Below are 20,656 nucleotides of genomic sequence, written 5' to 3' on the forward strand. Positions count from 1 at the left end.
AGGAAAGCCCATACTTGCCTAGGAAGGTTGCAGGCGTCTCCGGGAGAGCCCATGCTTGACTAGGAAGGTTGCAGGAATCTCAGATCCCATGCACTTCTAGGGACTTTGTATGAGTCTCCAGGAGAGCCCATGCTTGTCTAGGAAGACTGCAAGAGTCTCCAGGAGGACCCATGCTTGACTAGTAAGATTGCAGGAGTCTCCAGGAGAGCCCAGGCATGCCTGGGAATTTTGCAGGAGTCCACAGGAGAGCCCATGCTTGCCTAGGAAGATTGCAGGAGTCTCCAGGAGAGCCCATGCTTGACTAGAAAGGTTGCAGGAATCTCCAGGAGATCCCATGCATTGCCTAGGAAGACTGCAAGAGTCTCTAGGAGGACCCATGCTTGCCTAGTAAGATTGCAGGAGTCCCCAGGAAAGCCCAGGCTTGCCTACGAAGATTGCAGGAGTCTCCAAGAGAGCACATGCTTACCTGCGAAGATTGTAGTAGTCTCCAGGAAATCCCATGCTTGCCTAGGAAGATTGCATGAGTCTCCAGGAAAGCCCATCCTTGCCTAGGAAGGTTGCAGGCATCTCCGGGAGAGCCCATGCTTGACTAGGAAGGTTGCAGGAATCTCCAGGAGATCCCATGCATTTCTAGGGACTTTGTAAGAGTCTCCAGGAGAGCCCATGCTTGCCTAGAAAGACTGGAAGAGTCTCCAGGAGGACCCATGCTTGCCTAGTAAGATTGCAGGAGTCTCCAGGAGAGTCCATGCTTGCCTAGGAAGATTGCAGGAGTTTCCAGGAGAGGCCATGCTTGCCTAGGAAGATTGCAGGAGTCTCCAGGAGAGCCAATGCTTGCCTACGAAGGTTACAGGAGTCTCCAGGAGAGCCCATGCTTGCCTAGGAAGTTCGCAGGAGTCTCCAGGAGAGCCCATGCATGCTTAGGAAATGTGCAGGAGTCTCCAGGAGAGTCCCTGCGTGCATAGGAAGATTGCACGAGTCTCCAGGAGAGCCCTCGCTTGCCTAGGAAGATTGCAGGAGTCTCCAGGAGAACCTATGCATGCCTAGGAAGTTTGCAGGATCTCCAGGAGAGCCCATGCGTGCCTAGGAAGATTGCATGAGTCTCCAGGAGAGCCCATGCTTGACTAGAAAGGTTACATGAATCTCCAGGAGATCCCATGCATTGCCTAGGAAGACTGCAAGAGTCTCTAGGAGGACCCATGCTTGCCTAGTAAGATTGCAGGAGTCTCCAGGAGAGTCCATGCTTGCCTAGGAAGATTGCAGGAATTTCCAGGAGAGGCCATGCTTGCCTAGGAAGATTGCAGGAGTCTCCAGGAGAGCCAATGCTTGCCTACGAAGGTTACAGGAGTCCCCAGGAGAGCCCATGCTTGCCTAGGAAGTTCGCAGGAGTCTCCAGGAGAGCCCATGCATGCTTAGGAAATGTGCAGGAGTCTCCAGGAGAGTCCCTGCGTGCATAGGAAGATTGCACGAGTCTCCAGGAGAGCCCTTGCTTGCCTAGGAAGATTGCAGGAGTCTCCAGGAGAACCTATGCATGCCTAGGAAGTTTGCAGTATCTCCAGGAGAGCCCATGCGTGCCTAGGAAGATTGTAGAAGTCCCCAGGAGAGCCCATGCTTGCCTAGGAAGTTTGCAAGAATCTCTAGGAGAGCACATGCTTGCCTAGGAAGAATGCATGCATCTCCGGGAAAGCCCATGCTTGCCTAGGAAGATTGCAGGAGTCCCCAGGAAAGCCCATGCTTGCCTAGGAAGTTTGCAAGAGTCTCCAGGAGAGCCCATGCATGCCTGAGGAGAATGGAGGAGTCACCAGGAGAGCCCATGCTTGCCTACAAAGATTTCAGGAGTCTCCAAGAGAACACATGCTTACCTACGAAGATTGCAGGAGTCCCCAGGAAAGCCCATGCTTGCCTAGGAAGTTTGCAAGTGTCTCCAGGAGAGCCTGTGCATGCCTACGAAGATTGTAGGAGTCACCAGCAGAGCCCATGCTTGCCTACAAAGATTGCAGGAGTCTCCAAGAGAGCACATGCTTACCTACGAAGATTGTAGTAGTCTCCAGGAAAGCCCATGCTTGCCTAGGAAGATTGCATGAGTCTCCAGGAAAGCCCATGCTTGCCTAGGAAGGTTGCAGGCGTCTCCGGGAGAGCCCATGCTTGACTAGGAAGGTTGCAGGAATCTCCAAGAGATCCCATGCACTTCTAGGGACTTTGTATGAGTCTCCAGGAGAGCCCATGCTTATATAGGAAGACTGCAAGAGTCTCCAGGAGGACCCATGCTTGACTAGTAAGATTGCAGGAGTCTACAGGAGAGCCCAGGCATGCCTGGGAAGTTTGCAGGAGTCCACAGGAGAGCCCATGCTTGCCTAGGAAGATTGCAGGAGTCTCCAGGAGAGCCCATGCTTGACTAGAAAGGTTGCAGGAATCTCCAGGAGATCCCATGAATTGCTTAGGAAGACTGCAAGAGTCTCTAGGAAGACCCATGCTTGCCTAGTAAGATTGCAGGAGTCCCCAGGAAAGCCCATGCTTGCCTAGGAAGTTTGCAGGTGTCTCCAGGAGAGCCCATGCATGTCTACGAAGATTGTAGGAGTCACCAGGAGAGCCCAGGCTTGCCTACGAAGATTGCAGGAGTCTCCAAGAGAGCACATGCTTACCTGCGAAGATTGTAGTAGTCTCCAGGAAAGCCCATGCTTGCCTAGGAAGATTGCATGAGTCTCCAGGAAAGCTCATCCTTGCCTAGGAAGGTTGCAGGCATCTCCGGGAGAGCCCATGCTTGACTAGGAAGGTTGCAGGAATCTCCAGGAGATCCCATGCATTTCTAGGGACTTTGTAAGAGTCTCCAGGAGAGCCCATGCTTGCCTAGAAAGACTGGAAGAGTCTCCAGGAGGACCCATGCTTGCCTAGTAAGATTTCAGGAGTCTCCAGGAGAGTCCATGCTTGCCTAGGAAGATTGCAGGAGTTTCCAGGAGAGCCCATGCTTGCCTAGGAAGATTGCAGGAGTCTCCAGGAGAGCCAATGCTTGCCTACGACGGTTGCAGGAGTCTCCAGGAGAGCCCATGCTTGCCTATGAAGTTCGCAGGAGTCTCCAGGAGAGCCCATGCATGCTTAGGAAATGTGCAGGAGTCTCCAGGAGAGTCCCTGCGTGCATAGGAAGATTGCACGAGTTTTCGGAGAGCCCTTGCTTGCCTAGGAATATTGCAGGAGTCTCCAGGAGTAATTATGCATGCCTAGGAAGTTTGCAGGATCTCCAGGAGAGCCCATGCGTGCCTAGGAAGATTGTAGAAGTCTCCAGGAGAGCCCATGCTTGCCTAGGAAGTTAGCAAGAATCTCTAGGAGAGCACATGCTTGCCTAGGAAGAATGCATGCATCTCCGGGAAAGCCCATGCTTGCCTAGGAAGATTGCAGGAGTCCCCAGGAAAGCCCTTGCTTGCCTAGGAAGATTGCAGGAGTATCCAGGAGAGCCCATGCATGCGTGGAAGTTTGCAGGAGTCCACAGGAGAGCCAATGCTTGCCTAGGAAGATTGCAGGAGTCTTGAGGAAAGACCTTGCTTGCCAAGGAAGATTTCAGGACTCTCCAGGAGAGCCCATGCTTGCATAGGAAGATTGCAGGAGTCTCCAGGAGAGCTAATGTGTGTCTAGGAAGTTTGCAAATGTCTCCAGGAGAGCCCATGCTTGCCTAGGAAGATTGCAGGTGTCCACAGGAGAGCCCTTGCTTGCCTAGGAAGATTGCAGGAGTCTCAAGGAAAGCCCTTTCTTGCCGAACAATATTTCAGGACTCTCCAAGAGAGCCCATGCTTGCCTAGGAAGACTGCAAGAGTCTCCAGGAGGACCCATGCTTGCCTAGTAAGATTTCAGGAGTCTCCAGGAGAGCCCATGCTTGACTGGAAAGGTTGCAGGAATCTCCAGGAGATCCCATGCATTTCTATGGACTTTGTAAGAGTCTCCAGGGTAGCCCATGCTTGCCTAGGAAGACTGCAAGAGTCTCTAGGAAGACCCATGCTTGCCTAGTAAGATTGCAGGAGTCCCCAGGAAAGCCCATGCTTGCCTAGGGAGTTTGCAAGTGTCTCCAGGAGATCCCATGCATGCCTACGAAGATTGTAGGAATCACCAGGAGAGGCCATGCTTGCCTACGAAGATTGCAGGAGTCTACAAGAGAGCACATGCTTACCTACGAAGATTGTAGTAGTCTCCAGGAAAGCCCATGCTTTCCTAGGAAGATTGCATGAGTCTCCAGGAAAGCCCATACTTGCCTAGGAAGGTTGCAGGCATCTCCGGGAGAGCCCATGCTTGACTGGGAAGGTTGCAGGAATCTCCAGGAGATCCCATGCATTTCTACGGACTTTGTAAGACCCTCCAGGAGAGCCCATGTTTGCCTAGGAAGACTGCAAGAGTCTCCAGGAGGATCCATGCTCGCCTAGTAAGATTGCAGGAGTCTCCAGGAGAGCCAATGCTTGCCTACGAAGGTTGCAGGAGTCTCCAGGAGAGCCCATGCTTGCCTAGGAAGTTTGCAGGAGTCTCCAGGAGAGCCCATGTATGCTTAGGAAGTGTGCAGGAGTCTCCAGGAGAGTCCCTGCATGCATAGGAAGATTGCACGGGTCTCCAGGAGAGGCCATGCATCCCTAGAAAGATTGCAGGAGTCGCCAGGAGATGACATGTGCACCTAGGAAGATTATAGGAGTCTCCAGGAGAGCCCATGCGTGCCTAGGAAGATTGTAGAAATCTTCAGGAGAGCCCATGCGTGCCTAGGAAGATTGTAGGAATCTCCAGAAGAGCCCATGCTTGCCTAGGAAGATTGCATGAGTCTCCAGGAGAGCCCATGCTTGACTAGAAAGGTCACATGAATCTCCAGGAGATCCCATGCATTGCCTAGGAAGACTGCAAGAGTATCTAGGAGGACCCATGCTTGCCTAGTAAGATTGCAGGAGTCCCCAGGAAAGCCCATGCTTGCCTAGGAAGTTTGCAAGTGTCTCCAGGAGAGCCCATGCATGTCTACGAAGATTGTAAGAGTCACCAGGAGAGCCCAGGCTTGCATAAGAGGATTGCAGGGGTCTCCAGGAGAGCACATGCTTGCCTAGGAAGATTGCAGGAGTCTCCAGGAGAGTCCATGCTTGACTAGAAAGGTTGCAGGAATCTCCAGGAGATCCCATGCATTTCTATGGACTTTGTAAGAGTCTCCAGGAGAGCCCATGCGTGCCTAGGAAGATTGTAGAAATCTTCAGGAGAGCCCATGCGTGCCTAGGAAGATTGTAGGAATCTCCAGAAGAGCCCATGCTTGCCTAGGAAGATTACATGAGTCTCCAGGAGAGCCCATGCTTGACTAGAAAGGTTACATGAATCTCCAGGAGATCCCATGCATTGCCTAGGAAGACTGCAAGAGTCTCTAGGAGGACCCATGCTTGCCTAGTAAGATTGCAGAAGTCCCCAGGAAAGCCCATGCTTGCCTAGGAAGTTTGCAAGTGTCTCCAGGAGAGCCCGTGCATGCCTACGAAGATTGTAGGAGTCACCAGGAGAGCCCATGCTTGCCTACGAAGATTGCAGGAGTCTCCAAGAGAGCACATGCTTGCCTAGGAAGATTGCATGAGTCTCCAGGAAAGCCCATACTTGCCTAGGAAGGTTGCAGGCGTCTCCGGGAGAGCCCATGCTTGACTAGGAAGGTTGCAGGAATCTCAGATCCCATGCACTTCTAGGGACTTTGTATGAGTCTCCAGGAGAGCCCATGCTTGTCTAGGAAGACTGCAAGAGTCTCCAGGAGGACCCATGCTTGACTAGTAAGATTGCAGGAGTCTCCAGGAGAGCCCAGGCATGCCTGGGAATTTTGCAGGAGTCCACAGGAGAGCCCATGCTTGCCTAGGAAGATTGCAGGAGTCTCCAGGAGAGCCCATGCTTGACTAGAAAGGTTGCAGGAATCTCCAGGAGATCCCATGCATTGCCTAGGAAGACTGCAAGAGTCTCTAGGAGGACCCATGCTTGCCTAGTAAGATTGCAGGAGTCCCCAGGAAAGCCCATGCTTGCCTAGGAAGTTTGTAAGTGTCTCCAGGAGAGCCCATGCATGTCTACGAAGATTGTAGGAGTCACCAGGAGAGCCCAGGCTTGCCTACGAAGATTGCAGGAGTCTCCAAGAGAGCACATGCTTACCTGCGAAGATTGTAGTAGTCTCCAGGAAATCCCATGCTTGCCTAGGAAGGTTGCAAGTCTCTACAGGAGAGCCCATGCATGCCTACGAAGATTGTAGGAGTCACCAGGAGAGCCATGCTTGCCTACGAAGATTGTAGGAGTCTCCAAGAGAGCCCTTGCTTGCCTAGGAAGACTGCAAGAGTCTCTAGGAGGACCCATGCTTGCCTAGTAAGATTGCAGGAGTCCCCAGCAAGCCCATGCTTGCCTAGGAAGTTTGCAAGTGTCTCCAGGAGAGGCCATGCATGCCTAGGAAGATTGTAGGAGTCACCAGGAGAGCCCATGCTTGCCTACGAAGATTGCAGGAATCTCCAAGAGAGCACATGCTTACCTACGAAGATTGTAGTAGTCTCCAGGAAAGCCCATGCTTGCCTAGGAAGATTGCATGACTCTCCAGGAAAGCCCATACTTGCCTAGGAAGGTTACAGGCATCTCCGGGAGAGCCCGTGCTGGACTAGGAAGGTTGCAGGAATTTCCAGGAGATTCCAGGCATTTCTGGGGACTTTGTAAGAGTCTCCAGGAGGACCCATGCTTGCCTAGGAAGATTGCAGGAGTCTCCAGAAGAGCCCATGCTTGCCTATAAAGATTGCAGGAGTCTTGAGGAAAGCCCTTGCTTGCCAAGGAAGATTTCAGGACTCTCCAGGAGAGCCCCTGCTTGCCTAGGAAGATTGCAGGAGTCTCCAGGAGAGCCCATGTGTGTCTAGGAAGTTTGCAAATGGCTCCAGGAGAGACCATGCTTGCCTAGGAAGATTGCAGGTGTCCACAGGAGAGCCCATGCTTGCCTAGGAAGATTGCAGGAGTCTCGAGGAAAGCCCTTTCTTGCCAAGGAAGATTTCAGGACTCTCCAGGTGAGCCCATGCTTGCAGAGAAAGCCTGCAAGAGTCTCTAGGAGGACCCATGCTTGCCTAGTAAGATTGCAGGAGTCCCCAGGAAAGCCAATGCTTGCCTAGGAAGTTTGCAAGTGTCTCCACGAGAGCCCATGCATGCCTACAAAGATTGGAGGAGTCACCAGGAGAGCCCATGCTTTCCTACGAAGATTGCAGAAGTCTCCAAGAGAGCACATGCTTACCTACGAAGATTGTAGATGTCTCCAGGAAAGCCCATGCTTGCATGGGAAGATTGCATGAGTCTCCAGGAAAGCCCATACTTGCCTAGGAAGGTTGCATGCGTCTCCTGGAGAGCCCAGGCTTGAATAGGAAGGTTGCAGGAATCTCCAGGAGATCCCATGCATTTCTAGGGACTTTGTAAGAGTCTCCAGGAGAGCCCATGCTTGCCTAGGAAGACTGCAAGAGTCTCCAGGAGGACCCATGCTTGCCTAGTAAGATTGCAGGAGTCTCCAGGAGAGCCCATGCTGGCCTAGGAAGATTGCAGGAGTCTCCAGGAGAGCCAATGCTTGCCTACCAAGGTTGCAGGAGTCTCCAGGAGAGCCCATGCTTGCCTAGGAAGTTTGCAGGAGTCTCCAGGAGAGTCCCTGTGTGCATAGGAAGATTGCACGAGTCTCCAGGAGAACCCCTGGTTGCCTAGAAAGATTGCAGGAGTCTCCAGGAGAGCCCATGCATGCCTAGGAAGATTGTAGAAGTCTCCAGGAGAGCCCATGCTTGCCTGGGAATATTGCAAGTGTCTCTAGGGGAGCGCATGCTTGGCTAGGAAGAATGCATGCATCTCCGGGAAAGCCCGTGCTTGCCAAAGAAGATTGCAGGAATCCCCAGGAAAGCCCATGCTTGCCTAGGAAGTTTGTAAGAGTCTCCAGGAGAGCCCATGCATGCCAATGAAGATTGTAGGAGTCACCAGGAGAGCCCATGCTTGCCTACGAAGATTGCAGGCGTCTCCAAGAGAACACATGCTTACCTACGACGATTGCAGTAGTCTCCAGGAAAGCCCATGTTTGCCTAGGAAGATTGCATGAGTCTCCAGGAAAGCCAGCCCATACTTGCCTAGGAAGGTTGCAGACGTCTCCAGGAGAGCCCATGCTTGACTAGGAAGGTTGCAGGAATCTCCAGGAGATCCCATGCATTTCTAGGGACTTTGCAAGAGTCTCCAGGAGAGCCCATGCATGCCTAGGAAGATTGCAAGAGTCTCCAGGAGAGCACATGCTTGCCTAGGAAGAATGCATGCATCTCCGGGAAAGCCCATGCCTGCCTAGAAAGTTTGCAGGAGTCTCCAGGAGAGCCCATGCGTGCCCGGGAAAATTGTAGAAGTTTCCAGAAGAGCCCATGCTTGTCTAGGAAGATTGCAAGAGTCTTCAGGAGAGTGCATGCTTGCCTAGGAAGATTGCCTGCGTCTCTGGGAAAGCCCATGCTTGCCTAGGAAGATTGCAGGAGTCCCCAGGTAAGCCCATGCTTGCCTAGGAAGTTTGAAAGAGTCTCCAGGAGAGTCCATGCATGCCTACTAAGATTGTAGGAGTCACCAGGAGAGCCCATACTTGCCTCTACGAAGATTGCAGGAGTCTCCAAGAGAGCACATTCTTGCCTACGAAGATTGCAATAGTCTCCAGGAAAGCCCATGCTTGCCTAGGAAGATTGCAGGAGTCTCCAGGAAAGCCCATGTGTCCCTGGGAAGATTTCAGGAGTCTCCAGGAGACCCCATGCCTGCCTAGGAACATTGCATGAGTCTCCAGGAAAGCCCATACTTGCCTAGGAAGGTTGCAGGAGTCTCCAGGAAAGCCCATGCTTGCCTAGGAAGGTTGTAGGAGTCACCAGGAGAGCCATGCTTGCATAGGAAGATTGCAGAAGTATCTAGGAGAGCACATGCTTGCATATGAAGATTGCAAGACTCTCCAGGAAAGCCCATGCCTGCCTAGGAAGATTGCATGAGTCTCCAGGAAAGCCCATACATGCCTCGGAAGGTTGCATGCATCTCCAGGAGAGCCCATGCTTGACTAAGAAGGTTGCAGGAATCTCCAGGAGATCCCATGCATTTCTAGGGACTTTGCAAGAGTCTCCAGGAGAGCCCATGCTTGCCTAGGAAGACTGCAAGAGTCTCCAGGAGGACCCATGCTTCCCTAGTAAGATTGCAGGAGTCTCCATGAGAGCCCATGCATGCCTAGGAAGTTTGCAGGAGTCTCCAGGAGAGCCCATGCATGTCTATGAAGATTGTAGATGTCTTCAGGAGAGCCCATGCTTGCCTAGAAAGATTACAAGAGTCTCTAGGAGAACGCATGCTTGCCTAGGAAGAATGCATGCATCTCCGGGAAAACCCATGCTTGCCTAGGAAGATTGCAGGAGTCCCCAGGAAAGCCCATGCTTGCCTAGGCAGTTTGCAGGAGTCTCCAGGAGAGCCCATGCATGCCTACGAAGATTGTAGGAGTTACCAGGAGAGCCCATGCTTACCTACGAAGATTGCAGGAGTCTCCAAGGGTGCACATGCTTCCCTACGAAGATTGCAGTAGTCTCCACGAAAGCCCATGCTTGCCTAGGAAGATTGCAGGAGTCTCCAGGAGAGCCCATGCATGCCTAGGAAGATCACAGGAGTCTCCAGGAAAGCCCATGCTTGCCTAGGAAGATTGCAAGAGTCTCCAGGAGAGCCCATGCGTGCTTAGTAAGTCATGAAGTACATGCCAGAGTGATGAGGCAAGACGACCTATTGCCTGTGTCTAAAGAGCAGCCGCTGAACCGTTGCACTGCAGCCTCATTAATAATGTCAGGACCTAGCTGATTGGCTTCCAAAATACCCAGGTGACCCAAAGGCAGTTCTTTTGGTACCAGTCTTTCAACGTGTGCAAAAGATGAGCGGGCTGGGGTGGAATGCTCTTATTTTAGTTAATGTGCTATTTTGTGGTTTATCTCAGATAACGTTATGCTGTGCAATGTTAAGTTGTGTACGCAGGTTTAAACTGGCTTGTGGGCAACAGGGCACAGACAACGGGGGAGTGTGGGTCGGTTTTTTAGGCCAATGTGGGACATTTTGGTGACTTACTGCACTGCATAATGTTCTTTAAAATGCACCTTTTACCGCATTGTTTTCCAATGATGCACCCTAGGTACTGTGGTCCATTTATTCAGTATTCAGGCCTATTGTATGTCCCAGTACTACTAAGGCGTTGTGTTAGGTCACTGGGTTTCCTTTTTGTAACGTTGTTAGATTTGTGACACACCATTACGGCACGACGTGACTATCTGTGCATCGTTGCTATCCTGTTGCCATACTTAATATCAGTGCCTTGGGCCCAGACGCCACCTGCCATTGGGTTGTGTCCATGCTTTAGCATCCCCTCCTAGCTAATGGCAGGTCCTTTGCCTCGCCCCTCTGATCTCTCACCCATTGTCATGAGGAATTGTGATTGATGCCAACTCACCGCAAGGTTTTTCTCTTTCAGAGTAAGAGTGCCCGCCTGAAGGCCTGGCTCATGGCACGCCTGCCCGCGTGTTGCAAGGAAAGAGATTGCTGGTCACTGTTCGTCTTCCCTCCTCATTCTAAGTAGGAGCCTTTCCACGATTGAAAACACCACCATCTGTCTATGTTTCATGCTGTCAAAATCTGTCAGGGGGCGCCCCGAATAAAGGCAGCACATGCAGTAGTGCCGGGTCTCCAGATATGCAAAGTGCCTGCCTATTTTACACTCCAAATTCAGGCCTACACTGCAAGCAAAAAAAAATAGGCAGTAACAGGGATGCCTGTGTCGGCCATTTATGCCACCGCCGCTGCTCAGGGGGTGTGGCCGCACCAGTGGGTGAGCAGCCCCTTCCACACAGTGGAATTCTACCATAGTGGTGTCAGAGGTGAAGATAGTGTAAATGTTACTTTCCATCCAAACAGCAAAGGCTAGCTACAAAGAATGCTTGGTTTAGAAAGAAAACTTTAAAACAATTATTTAAATCTGTGTTTACTTGTCTGCGTTGGGATTTGGAACTACGTTTTTACTGCCTAAAAATACCTTTACTCCCAACTTCCCAAAAAGAGGGGAGTGAAATACTCTTACCTCAAATTCATATCTTGGGCCCTACGTGTAACTACTGCATATGCTTCGAATGAAATGATGCAGGCTACCCTACAGAGTTGTACAATTGTTGTCACTATGAATATTGCAATTTGGGAAGCAAGTATCACATGAACTCCTAGCTGTGAATGCAGATACATATCTATGAATGGAGATTTGCTATGTTGCAGGAAAACCCCATCCCTCGAAATTACCTGTCTTCCTGCCTTGTTTAGACTTTTAAATGCAAATGGCAATTGCAGTTCTCAGTTAGTCTTCGCTGTGAACCTCACTCACTCCATCCAACCATGGACAAGGCATTGTAGTGCCCGAATCAAGTAATCCTGCGCTGTCCTGCTGGTCAATCCTAATCCCTGCTTCTAAAACCGACCATCAGACATCAGATGGAACCAGATATTATGTGTGCACTCCACCTTTTGCTCTTCCCTACAGAGTGGGGTGAGAAGTCTCACCTACTTGCCCATCCAATCACTGCCCTTAGTCTGGAGCTCAGTAGCTTCCCAGGAAACTAGAGGGGAGTCTTCGTTGGTGGTGCCATCCAATAATTGGCACTTGCACATCCATTATTTGAGAGGTCGCCAGTTCTGTTCCTCAAGTGAAGGCTCTTGTTGCAACAGTCAACAAAATGGAGTCCCAATCCCACTCTGTGGGATTAACTCTAGGACGTGGGTGCCCATGCCCTTTCAATTCTGGTCGTAGAACCCATACTGGTCCAGGTCTTTGTTGAATCACCTGTACAAGCCATGTGACCTCCCCATCGAATCCTTGAACTCCCAGTGGTCAAATAAAATTACTAAATGTCTATCTCCTTGCCCATTCAGTCCTTGCCCTCTCCCTCACTATAGTCCCATGGCCACAATGTAGTGAGTGTACACGCTCATCCAAACGTTGACCTGTCACCATTGATAAATCCCCTCTCAGACCAGTGTCCTGGCCCATCCAGTCCTGGGTAACTCCTGAGTTTAATCCTCTCCAAGAGATAACGTTTCATGCTCGTCTGATCCTGTTCCACTCTTTAGAGTTGACTCAAACAAAGTACACTGCTTGGCCTATCTATCTGTTGGCCTCTAAGTGGCTGAATCTCATCTCGGAGGCGAGTCGCTCTGCCCACACACAGCCTTTGGAGGCGTGGTCCACGTGGATGAGCTGTGTATCTCTGCTCACGTGGTCTTTGGAATGTTCATGGCTGAATATCTTCTACTAGCGCTCCAAATTTCCATCTAATAAGTGGCCTCTCTCTGTAGTGGAGTCTTCTCTGCTGCATGAAGTCTGCAAATAAATGAACACACACCCTTTATCTGTCCATGGTTAAATGGCCTCTCTTTGGTGTATCTCCATTTCTATTCCATCGTTGACTTCAATGTCCAATTGACTAGCTCCTAGAACAAGGGTCTGCAACCATAGGCTCTCCAGTTGTTTAGACTACAACCGCCATCAGACGTAGGCAACACAGTCAATGGTCAGGGATTATGGGAGCTGTAGTCAAAAACATTTGGAGAGCCAAAGTTTGCAGACCGCTGCTCTAGAAGGTAAATATGCATGCCCATTCAATGCTTGGTCTCTCTGTGTGTAGATAAAACACTTCATTGAGGTGGATACCTTTGCCCACACAGTTCTTCACTTGTCTGCAATGCAATATAACTCTATCAGTGGTCCCTCCACACCAGTCCAATCCTTGGTTTCTGATTATAAGTGAATCACTAGGAGACGAGTATCCTTGCCCATTAATGGACCTCTCTTTGTGGTATAGTCTCTTCTCGAAGGTAAGTGCCCCAACTCAGTCACTCGTTGGACTCCCTTTGGTTGAGCCACCTCAGGGGGGCAAGAATCAATGCCAATCCAATTGCAGAGAAAACAGGACTAGGAGGTAAAAGTGACTTTCCCTTGCCATGCCCGTTCATTCCCAAGGGACTATGTCTAAATGTAATGTCAGAGTTCAATCTACGTGTCCTTTTATTCTTGGGAGTTACCTGTAAAGAATGTATGCATATAGCTAAGGATGGGCAAAATTGGACCAGCCAGGATCTCAAGTAGTGGTATAGCATGTAAATAGTTATTAACATTGACTTGCAAACTTGATAAACAATCATGATGGCTTAAGATGAAGTGTGTCAGCATTTTAGATATTGATAATGAAGGCCTTAGTTGGATATGAGTGTGCGTACTGTACCTTAAGCTTTTCACAGGCCGTGACTCTTGGGGCCTTTTGTCATTAGCATGGTACTTCTTTTCCACCCCAGCCTCATATTCATGTTTATTTTTTCATTGTGCAGATTCCGTATGGTGTGCAATAAAATCATCGCCCATAAGATGTTTGATCATATCGTCTTGGTTATCATTTTTCTCAACTGTATCACCATTGCAATGGAACGACCCAAAATCGAGCCACACAGTGCTGTGAGTATCTGGCCTGCACTGTGCAGTCAGCCTTTGTCTCGAGCGTGCTGCCGCAAATGTCTGCAACCTTCATCCAACTGCCTGCCTACACATTGAAGGGGCTGTGGGATTACACTACAGCTGCTCCGTGAATGCCTCTGTTGGGACAGGCTTTTAGTCTAGACAAGAATGCTATGAGTGGTGCTGCGCAAAGTGCTGGAAAGTACCGATATCCGCAAATGTGAAGGCAAAATGGTAGCTCCCTACATGAGTGGAAAAGCTACACCCAGGTTGCAGTGGTGTGCTACCTATCTAAAGGGGAAAGTAGAAATCCTACATTCATCTTTTACTGGATATATTTCTTAGCAGTTTTCACTCAAAAAGTTATTTTAATCACAAAAAGGCTGTTTCATCAAATGAAAGAAATGATCATCTACTTCAGCTGGAGCAATTAGCTGAAGCGAGGTGTGTTCATTAAAAGGAGATACGGAGGTGGGGGATCATAGAATATATGTTATTCTGGCCTCATCTAGATATGTATTCTGTGTTAAGAAAGTTTAGTTCTGTTCTTGTTCACATAGGCTATTTTGAACAAATAAAGGATATCCCTAATTTCTGATCGACCGGTTTCTGCAACGGTGTGCATTGAGTTGCATTCTTCAGGACCATCAACATTCATCTAAGTGTTTTCTTTTCGATAGATTATACTACAGATCAATATTTCCTACTAGATGTTTCTTCTTTCCTCATTGGAAATTGTCGAAGGGGAGAACAAGATACATAAACTATCATTGTCTTTGAGATTGTCTATGAGATGTTCATTAGTTGCTACACATTATATCTAACTTCAGGGGGGAAAGGGAGAAATAAAACAAAGACACATATCTCTTCCTTCATTAATTTATTATATTTTCTTTTAATGTTCACATCCCACTTCAGATAAGGGGTCCAACTGAAGTTCATGATCCTTTCTTTTTTGATTAAATACTTTTTTGGGATTTAAATAACCTTTCAAGTGAAAGTTGCGCTAAGAAATACCCTGTCAAAAATTAATTTAGGATTTCTAGGGTTTCGTAGGATTTCTACTATCCCTAGCTAGGTGGCACAACACTGCAACCTAGGACTAGCTTTTCTACTCAACAAGGAAAGTTGAGTGTTTCTATGGGGAAACAGGCAGTGACTGGAAGCACTTATCAACATTAAACTGATTTTTTCCAATTTGTATGTTAAAATTTATATTTTGAATTTAGGGAAGACTGATTTTACTCAATTTGGCCCCATTGTGTTTTATTAGCTACCCACATGAAGCAGCACCTTGTGCCACATTGCAGAAATATGTGAGTGATTTGCCGAGCAACAGCACCACACAATGCACCACAAAGCACACCGTCATGCAGCAGTGGCGCTACCCTGCGTTCCATCAGACTGGGTTTGGGACATTTTGGAGGGAGCTTGAAGACTGGCATGATGGAAAGGTCCCTCTCAGACTGCACCAGGGTCATGGTCGCCCTCATACTCCCATAATTCCTGCCAGGATGCTTCTAGGCCTGCTGACAGTGTTTGCGCATGATTCTTAGTCTTGGGAGGGACTACATGTCCACATTCCCCCTTACAGGGGTTGGAGGTACTTGACAGCACCCACCTATGGGTGGGAGGGTAATAGGAGATCTTCCTCACAAGGACAAAGGAAATTCCGCCGTTCACATGGGAAATATCCCATGTAAATGAAGGGACGTCCACCCCTCAATGCGTGTGATAATTGTGTGCATATTCAGTATCACAGCCATGTGCAGCCCCTTCTGTGTTCCAGAAAAGATACTGCAAGTGCAAAGAAAGCGCAAACAGCCATTGTATTGTCTGCCGCAATTTCTATAGCGTGGCCTGGTTTGTATGGTTCGCTGGAGAATGCCGGTACTTGGGCTTGAGTTTCAGTGGAAAATGCAGCTTCACACATTCCTGGCGCCGCTATAAAGAGTCTCATGGAGTCGAAAGCTCTTCTGCCTTTTGTAAAATCCCATTTGTGACATCCTATTTGCATTGCACCAGGAGGAGGTACCTCTCGCTTCTGCAGAGTAAACTTCTCAAGGCCAAACCTTTTGCTGCCTTTATGGCATATGTGATTCCGAAATTCTGTCTGCAAGGAATCAACTTTTGCTTGTGTATTTATGTTGCTGCCTTGTTTTCTTTTGCAATAATAGTTCATGTGTTTTTTTGGTATTTTTTTAATGGCATCATTTTTATAAGTTAGCTTCAGGAGGCTGCCTTCTAGCCGAAAGGATACGGAGCCTACATGTACTTCTGACAGAATGCCCACTTGCAACCTATAGTGAGCCATGAAGGGGTTTGGTGAAGCCCAAGTGGTGGTACAGCCAAAGCTTCTGTCCGGGAAGCAGCAACACTCTGCACCACGTGGCCCTGGGCTATCAGGGAGGCACCCTGACACCCCATAAGCTTTAACAATGCAGAGTTGTAGCCAACGACTTAAAGAATCCACAGATGGTGTATTTCCTGCCTGTCTGGACATACCAAACGCCATGAAGATGCCATAATGTTTTCTAAAGTGATCTGACCTTGCCACATAAGCTTGAATAGCCCTGTTCACCTCCAATGAACACACACTATGACCTTCCATCCAAGGAACCAGGCAACATCACCTCCTAATCCGGATTAAACAGGCAATCCCGGTCCTGGTTTTAGTACCAGTGCATCTGGTAATATTCTCATATAATGAGTCTGCCAAGTCAACCACAAGTCCCAAACTGCCATCAAAATCAGAGCTCTGAAAGATGAAACAGCAACATCACAGCCAAGCATGGGCTTGAATAAAGGCCCCCGTAGGGCATCCAGTATAAACTTCAGGTCCCAGGGAGGAATTAAAGCTTTCCACAGAAGATCACAAAGCAGTGATCTTCATAAGAGCCTTGTGTCCAAGTCCCCCAAACGTGACCAATCTCCCCATGGTTGGTGAATCGCCTTCACAGCCACCCACTGAACGTTTATGGTTGTCACCGGCAACCCTTTGGTGAAATCATCCAATAGAAAGTCGAGTATTCTTGGAGGATCACATGACAAGGGATTCAAACCCTTTTTTTAATCCAAGCCTGAAAGAAAGACCAATGGTGTGCGTTAGCCTTAGAGGACACCTGTCTGATTGACATCTGATTGGCCTCAGCCACCTCCAAGGACACACCTAGCTCTTGGAGCCCTGCCATTCAGCAGCCATTAGACACATTCTGGCCACTCAAAACCTGGATAACCGAGGAAGCATCAGGGGACAACAAGGAAGCATCAACACCGGGGCTACTCCCAACTTCTATACCACCTGGACCCGCCCTCTCGTCAATCAGAAGGGAAGCCTCAGGATATTCTCAGCTCTCGATGACATTAACTTTACCACCACCTGTTTAATGAGTGAGGAGAGGGGGAGGATACAGGGGGCCCGATGGATAGGTCAATGTGAGGTGGTCCACTCCCCAGTCATCCATCTGGAAATGGGGTCCCAGGAGTGTTGATTTTGACTGCAAAGTTGTTCCACTTTAGTAACCCTATAGAGAAGCGCATGCAATTGAAGAGCTTTTCTTGATAGGCACACGTCCAAGGGTTGAGCAAATACCCTTCACAGGTGACCACCCCCCATGTACAGGGTGCCTTGTAACCCTCCATGTGCAGGGTGCCTTGTAAATACATTGCTTTGAAGTATGATGCATGATTCACTGCCATGCACACATTTCATTGACAACTGCTGCCAATGACTTGGGTGTTGCTCTACACTGGCCATTCACATATGCCTTTGCCTTGGTTGTGTCAGTTAGTATCATTGATTCTTGTGGCACACATGCACGTCAGGCCAGATGAATGTCCTGCAGTTCTCTTCAATTGGTCTGTACATTTCCCTTGAGGGGTTAGGTTCCTCCATGTTGCTCCCTATACTATCTAGCTTGCACCCAAGGGGATCACCTCTAGGTTTCAGGACTCAGGCCACTTCCCCGCTCCAGGTTCTCCACCTTGGGCCACCATTGCGCTTCCTTCCCTATTGTGGAGAGACTGGGATACTGAGATCACAATGTTCCAAGTGAGTAATCCCATGTCCAGGGCATGCAATAGTAGAAGCTTCATGTCATCCTTTACCCATGGGATCATGAAGTCAGAGGCCACCATATCCCTCTGGAATCTTGCCAATTCCCGTTGCCTGGTCTGATCTGGTTTCAATAGTTCTTCTAGTCTCTTTCCTAGAGTGACAGCTTTCATCGGGGACAGCTAGGTGTAACTTGCTATCACTGCGGCTACCGCTGTGGTAAATATCCTCCAGGTGGTCTCACTCAAGGCAAAGGGGAGTACTTGGTATTCATACGGCCTTCCTGACATGATGAACTGGAATAACCTCTAGTGACAATGGTGCATGGGAATGTGTTAAGAGACATCATGCATGTCCAAGGATGTCATGTGCAGCCCTTGCTCCATCAGCTGAATGACCTTTTGGGCAGTCTACATCTTGAACCAAATTAACCCAGTTGTTACGAGTCTTAGTTTCAGTATCAGGTGAAATGAATTTGATTATTTCAGGAATAAGAACACTATGAAGAAAATAACAATTCTTTCCTCTTGGGGACCTACTATGCCGCTCATGGTTTCCTTAATGTCTCTTACATCAGATGAAAGGCAGTTCTCTTAAACTTGAACGTTGGTGGCAGAGTCTACATGATTCTTGTTCCTTGTGGCACTGATGCCAATTCTATTCGGTATCCATAAAACAGGATCTTGTAGCACCCCCTTCCATTCTGCAGCAAATTCCTATAGTTGCCCTCGCACAGAAGTCAGTATCTTGGTCATTTGATGGTCAGGAGTGCTGTGGTGTACATGAAGTGTTTGTGGTAGTCTAGTGAGCTTTGGCCGCTCTGTTAGTAGGTCAGAAGGATGACTTTTCTGATGATCTCTGCTTCCAGAATTGCCTATTGTTCTGTGGTCCAGTCAAAAGCTTCTTATGTGATGTGAGATGTTTCCCCTGCATGCAAGAGTCCAGAATACATCCTTTTCTCTTAAGACTTTATGAATTTTTCACCTGATTCAGGGTCGTGGAGCTCCCCTTACCCCCCCCCCCCCAAAAAGGAACAACTGCTTTCTGGTTAGAATCGGTTTTACATTTCCAGTCACACCGTTTAATGTGCTTTCTAGCACTCATGACGGCCATTACATACATGGCTGCTCCGTATCTAACGCCAACTGCACTTACAGTTCAGTGTTCACGGTTCTTCTCAGCAGCCATCTCCTGCATCCATTTTGTTGGACATTGAAGCCAAATCCTTTGTTATCGATTGCACCATGTACACTTGGTAGATAGATGCCTGTTCTCAAAGAGAGGTCTGTTTCTGCTTTCCTTAGTACTGAATCCACTTTCTGATCAACTGTATCTCTTGGAGCCTACAGAAGCTATTAAGATATTTCCTAGCAGGTTGGACAGCATAGTGTCAACTTTGACTGAATCCACCAGTTCCACATCTCCTCCTTTGAAGGGGTATAACTACCTTCTCCAAGGCACTCCCCCCTGTCTTTAAGATGTTATCAATCATAATACAGGAATCTGAGACAGATTTGGACTGTCAATGGGATTAAGCAATCCTTTTCTCATCATTAGAGTCCAAAACCTGCTCTTGAAAATTCAGATTATCATTCTTCCCAACGCGTTCTGGAAGTTGCATACCTGATCTGCTTGGACTTTGATCTTTTCTTCTGTGGGGATCAGCATGCACAGCAGCATCTGGCCCCCTGCTGTCTGTCAGTGTGCATCTGAAGATTTCCAGTGAGTTTACGCAAGAAAATGTTGAATCGCTAAGCTTCTGAAGTTTGGCTTGAGACTGTGGGCCATCTCTCTCTCAGCTCAGGATCCCTATCGCTTTGTCTCTGAGGGGATCTATCCTTCTCCATTCTGCTTTTCTGAGTCAGTAGTCTCCTAGAACAGTTATCACTAGTGTACGCCATGAAGGGTAGATCTGCAACCTGGCTCCCCCGTACCCACCGCCAGTGTATCAGCACTACAGGCAAGGTTACCCCACCATTCACAGTCCTCTGGAGGGAAGGGTGTGAAAGGATCCGCTATCGTGGGGATCAAGTGATTTTAGCAAAGATGATGATTGCAAACTTCAACCGCCTCCCCTACTTACCTGGGCAATGTATGAAGGAGCTGGCTTCAGTTTCAGCTTCCCACTGCACTGCAGCGTTCCTACTGGCTGACGTCATCGCGTAGTCTCTGAATGCTTTACGTTCCTCGCTCCGTGATTTGACAATCTGCAACGGCATGGTTCTCAATGCATTCACCCCTCTACTGAGCAACTGGTCCGCTCACAGATTAACGGGCAGGCATAGGCCCCTGCTCCCCAAAACAAACTACCACTGTACAGAGTGCCACAGATCCGCTCCTTTGAATATTCTGTGTGGCCCTATGCCGCACTCCCGAAAGACTCGTCTTTGTGTCTGCAGAAGTGAGAAATGTCCTAAACAAGGTGATGCCTTTTATACCTCAGGGAAGGAGGGGGAGGAGGGAAAGGCATCTAAACTATGCCTGAGGCCAACAGAGGCTGCACCCAATGAGGAAGGCAATGAGGGAGGTAACCAAGGGTAATGCATGCGCAGGTTGGGCATCAAAACAGTCAAGAAACATGATCTCACTCGCGATTATTTATAGATCAAACACACACCCTTATCTTGATCGACCCCCACTCACCCAGAATAGCATTTCTCTGATAGGTCCCGTTCACATCATCCCCTCTCTAGGGGGCATAGCAATGGGGTGGGCCACTGAGAACAGAGTAACTTGCAACAGCTATGCTGGCTACTGATGCCTTGCCCGCAAGCCAGGTACAATAAGCCTTCACTTCTTTGCCGCCCAATGTCTGAGGTTCTGTATCTCTTGACCCCCGTCTCGTGTTCCTAAAGCTATAACATACAGTGGAACAGACCTCTTCTCCCACATGTAATAGCATCCATAAACAGGCTAAGATCTGCCTCCAACAAAAGTGCACTCTGATGGCGTAACATCCGGCCCTCTACATCAGCCCACAATGCACGTGGAGGAAGGCACGTATGTACGTATGCACGGGAATTATATAGGTCACTCTTTATAGGTAAAACACATGTGTATCCTTACTCACAAACAGGGAGACCTAACCATTTACCTCTAAACAAATACAAGGA

General features: G+C 48.8%; 1 protein-coding gene across 12 annotated transcripts in view; it reads left to right on the forward strand.

Moving 5' to 3' along the window:
- CACNA1G (calcium voltage-gated channel subunit alpha1 G) overlaps positions 1 to 20,656 on the forward strand; it is a 1,457,373-nt gene that overhangs the window by 1,172,477 nt on the left and 264,240 nt on the right. For all 12 annotated transcript variants that reach the window (XM_069654906.1, XM_069654897.1, XM_069654896.1 and 9 more), the window contains 2 exons: positions 10,472 to 10,572; positions 13,366 to 13,489. In XM_069654906.1, coding sequence (XP_069511007.1) covers positions 10,472 to 10,572; positions 13,366 to 13,489 — 225 coding nt within the window. The remainder of the gene's footprint in view (positions 1 to 10,471; positions 10,573 to 13,365; positions 13,490 to 20,656) is intronic.

Source organism: Ambystoma mexicanum, chromosome 3q, assembly GCF_040938575.1.
Source record: "Ambystoma mexicanum isolate Mex_15411 chromosome 3q, UKY_AmexF1_1, whole genome shotgun sequence".
Classification (NCBI taxonomy): Eukaryota; Metazoa; Chordata; class Amphibia; order Caudata; family Ambystomatidae; genus Ambystoma; species Ambystoma mexicanum.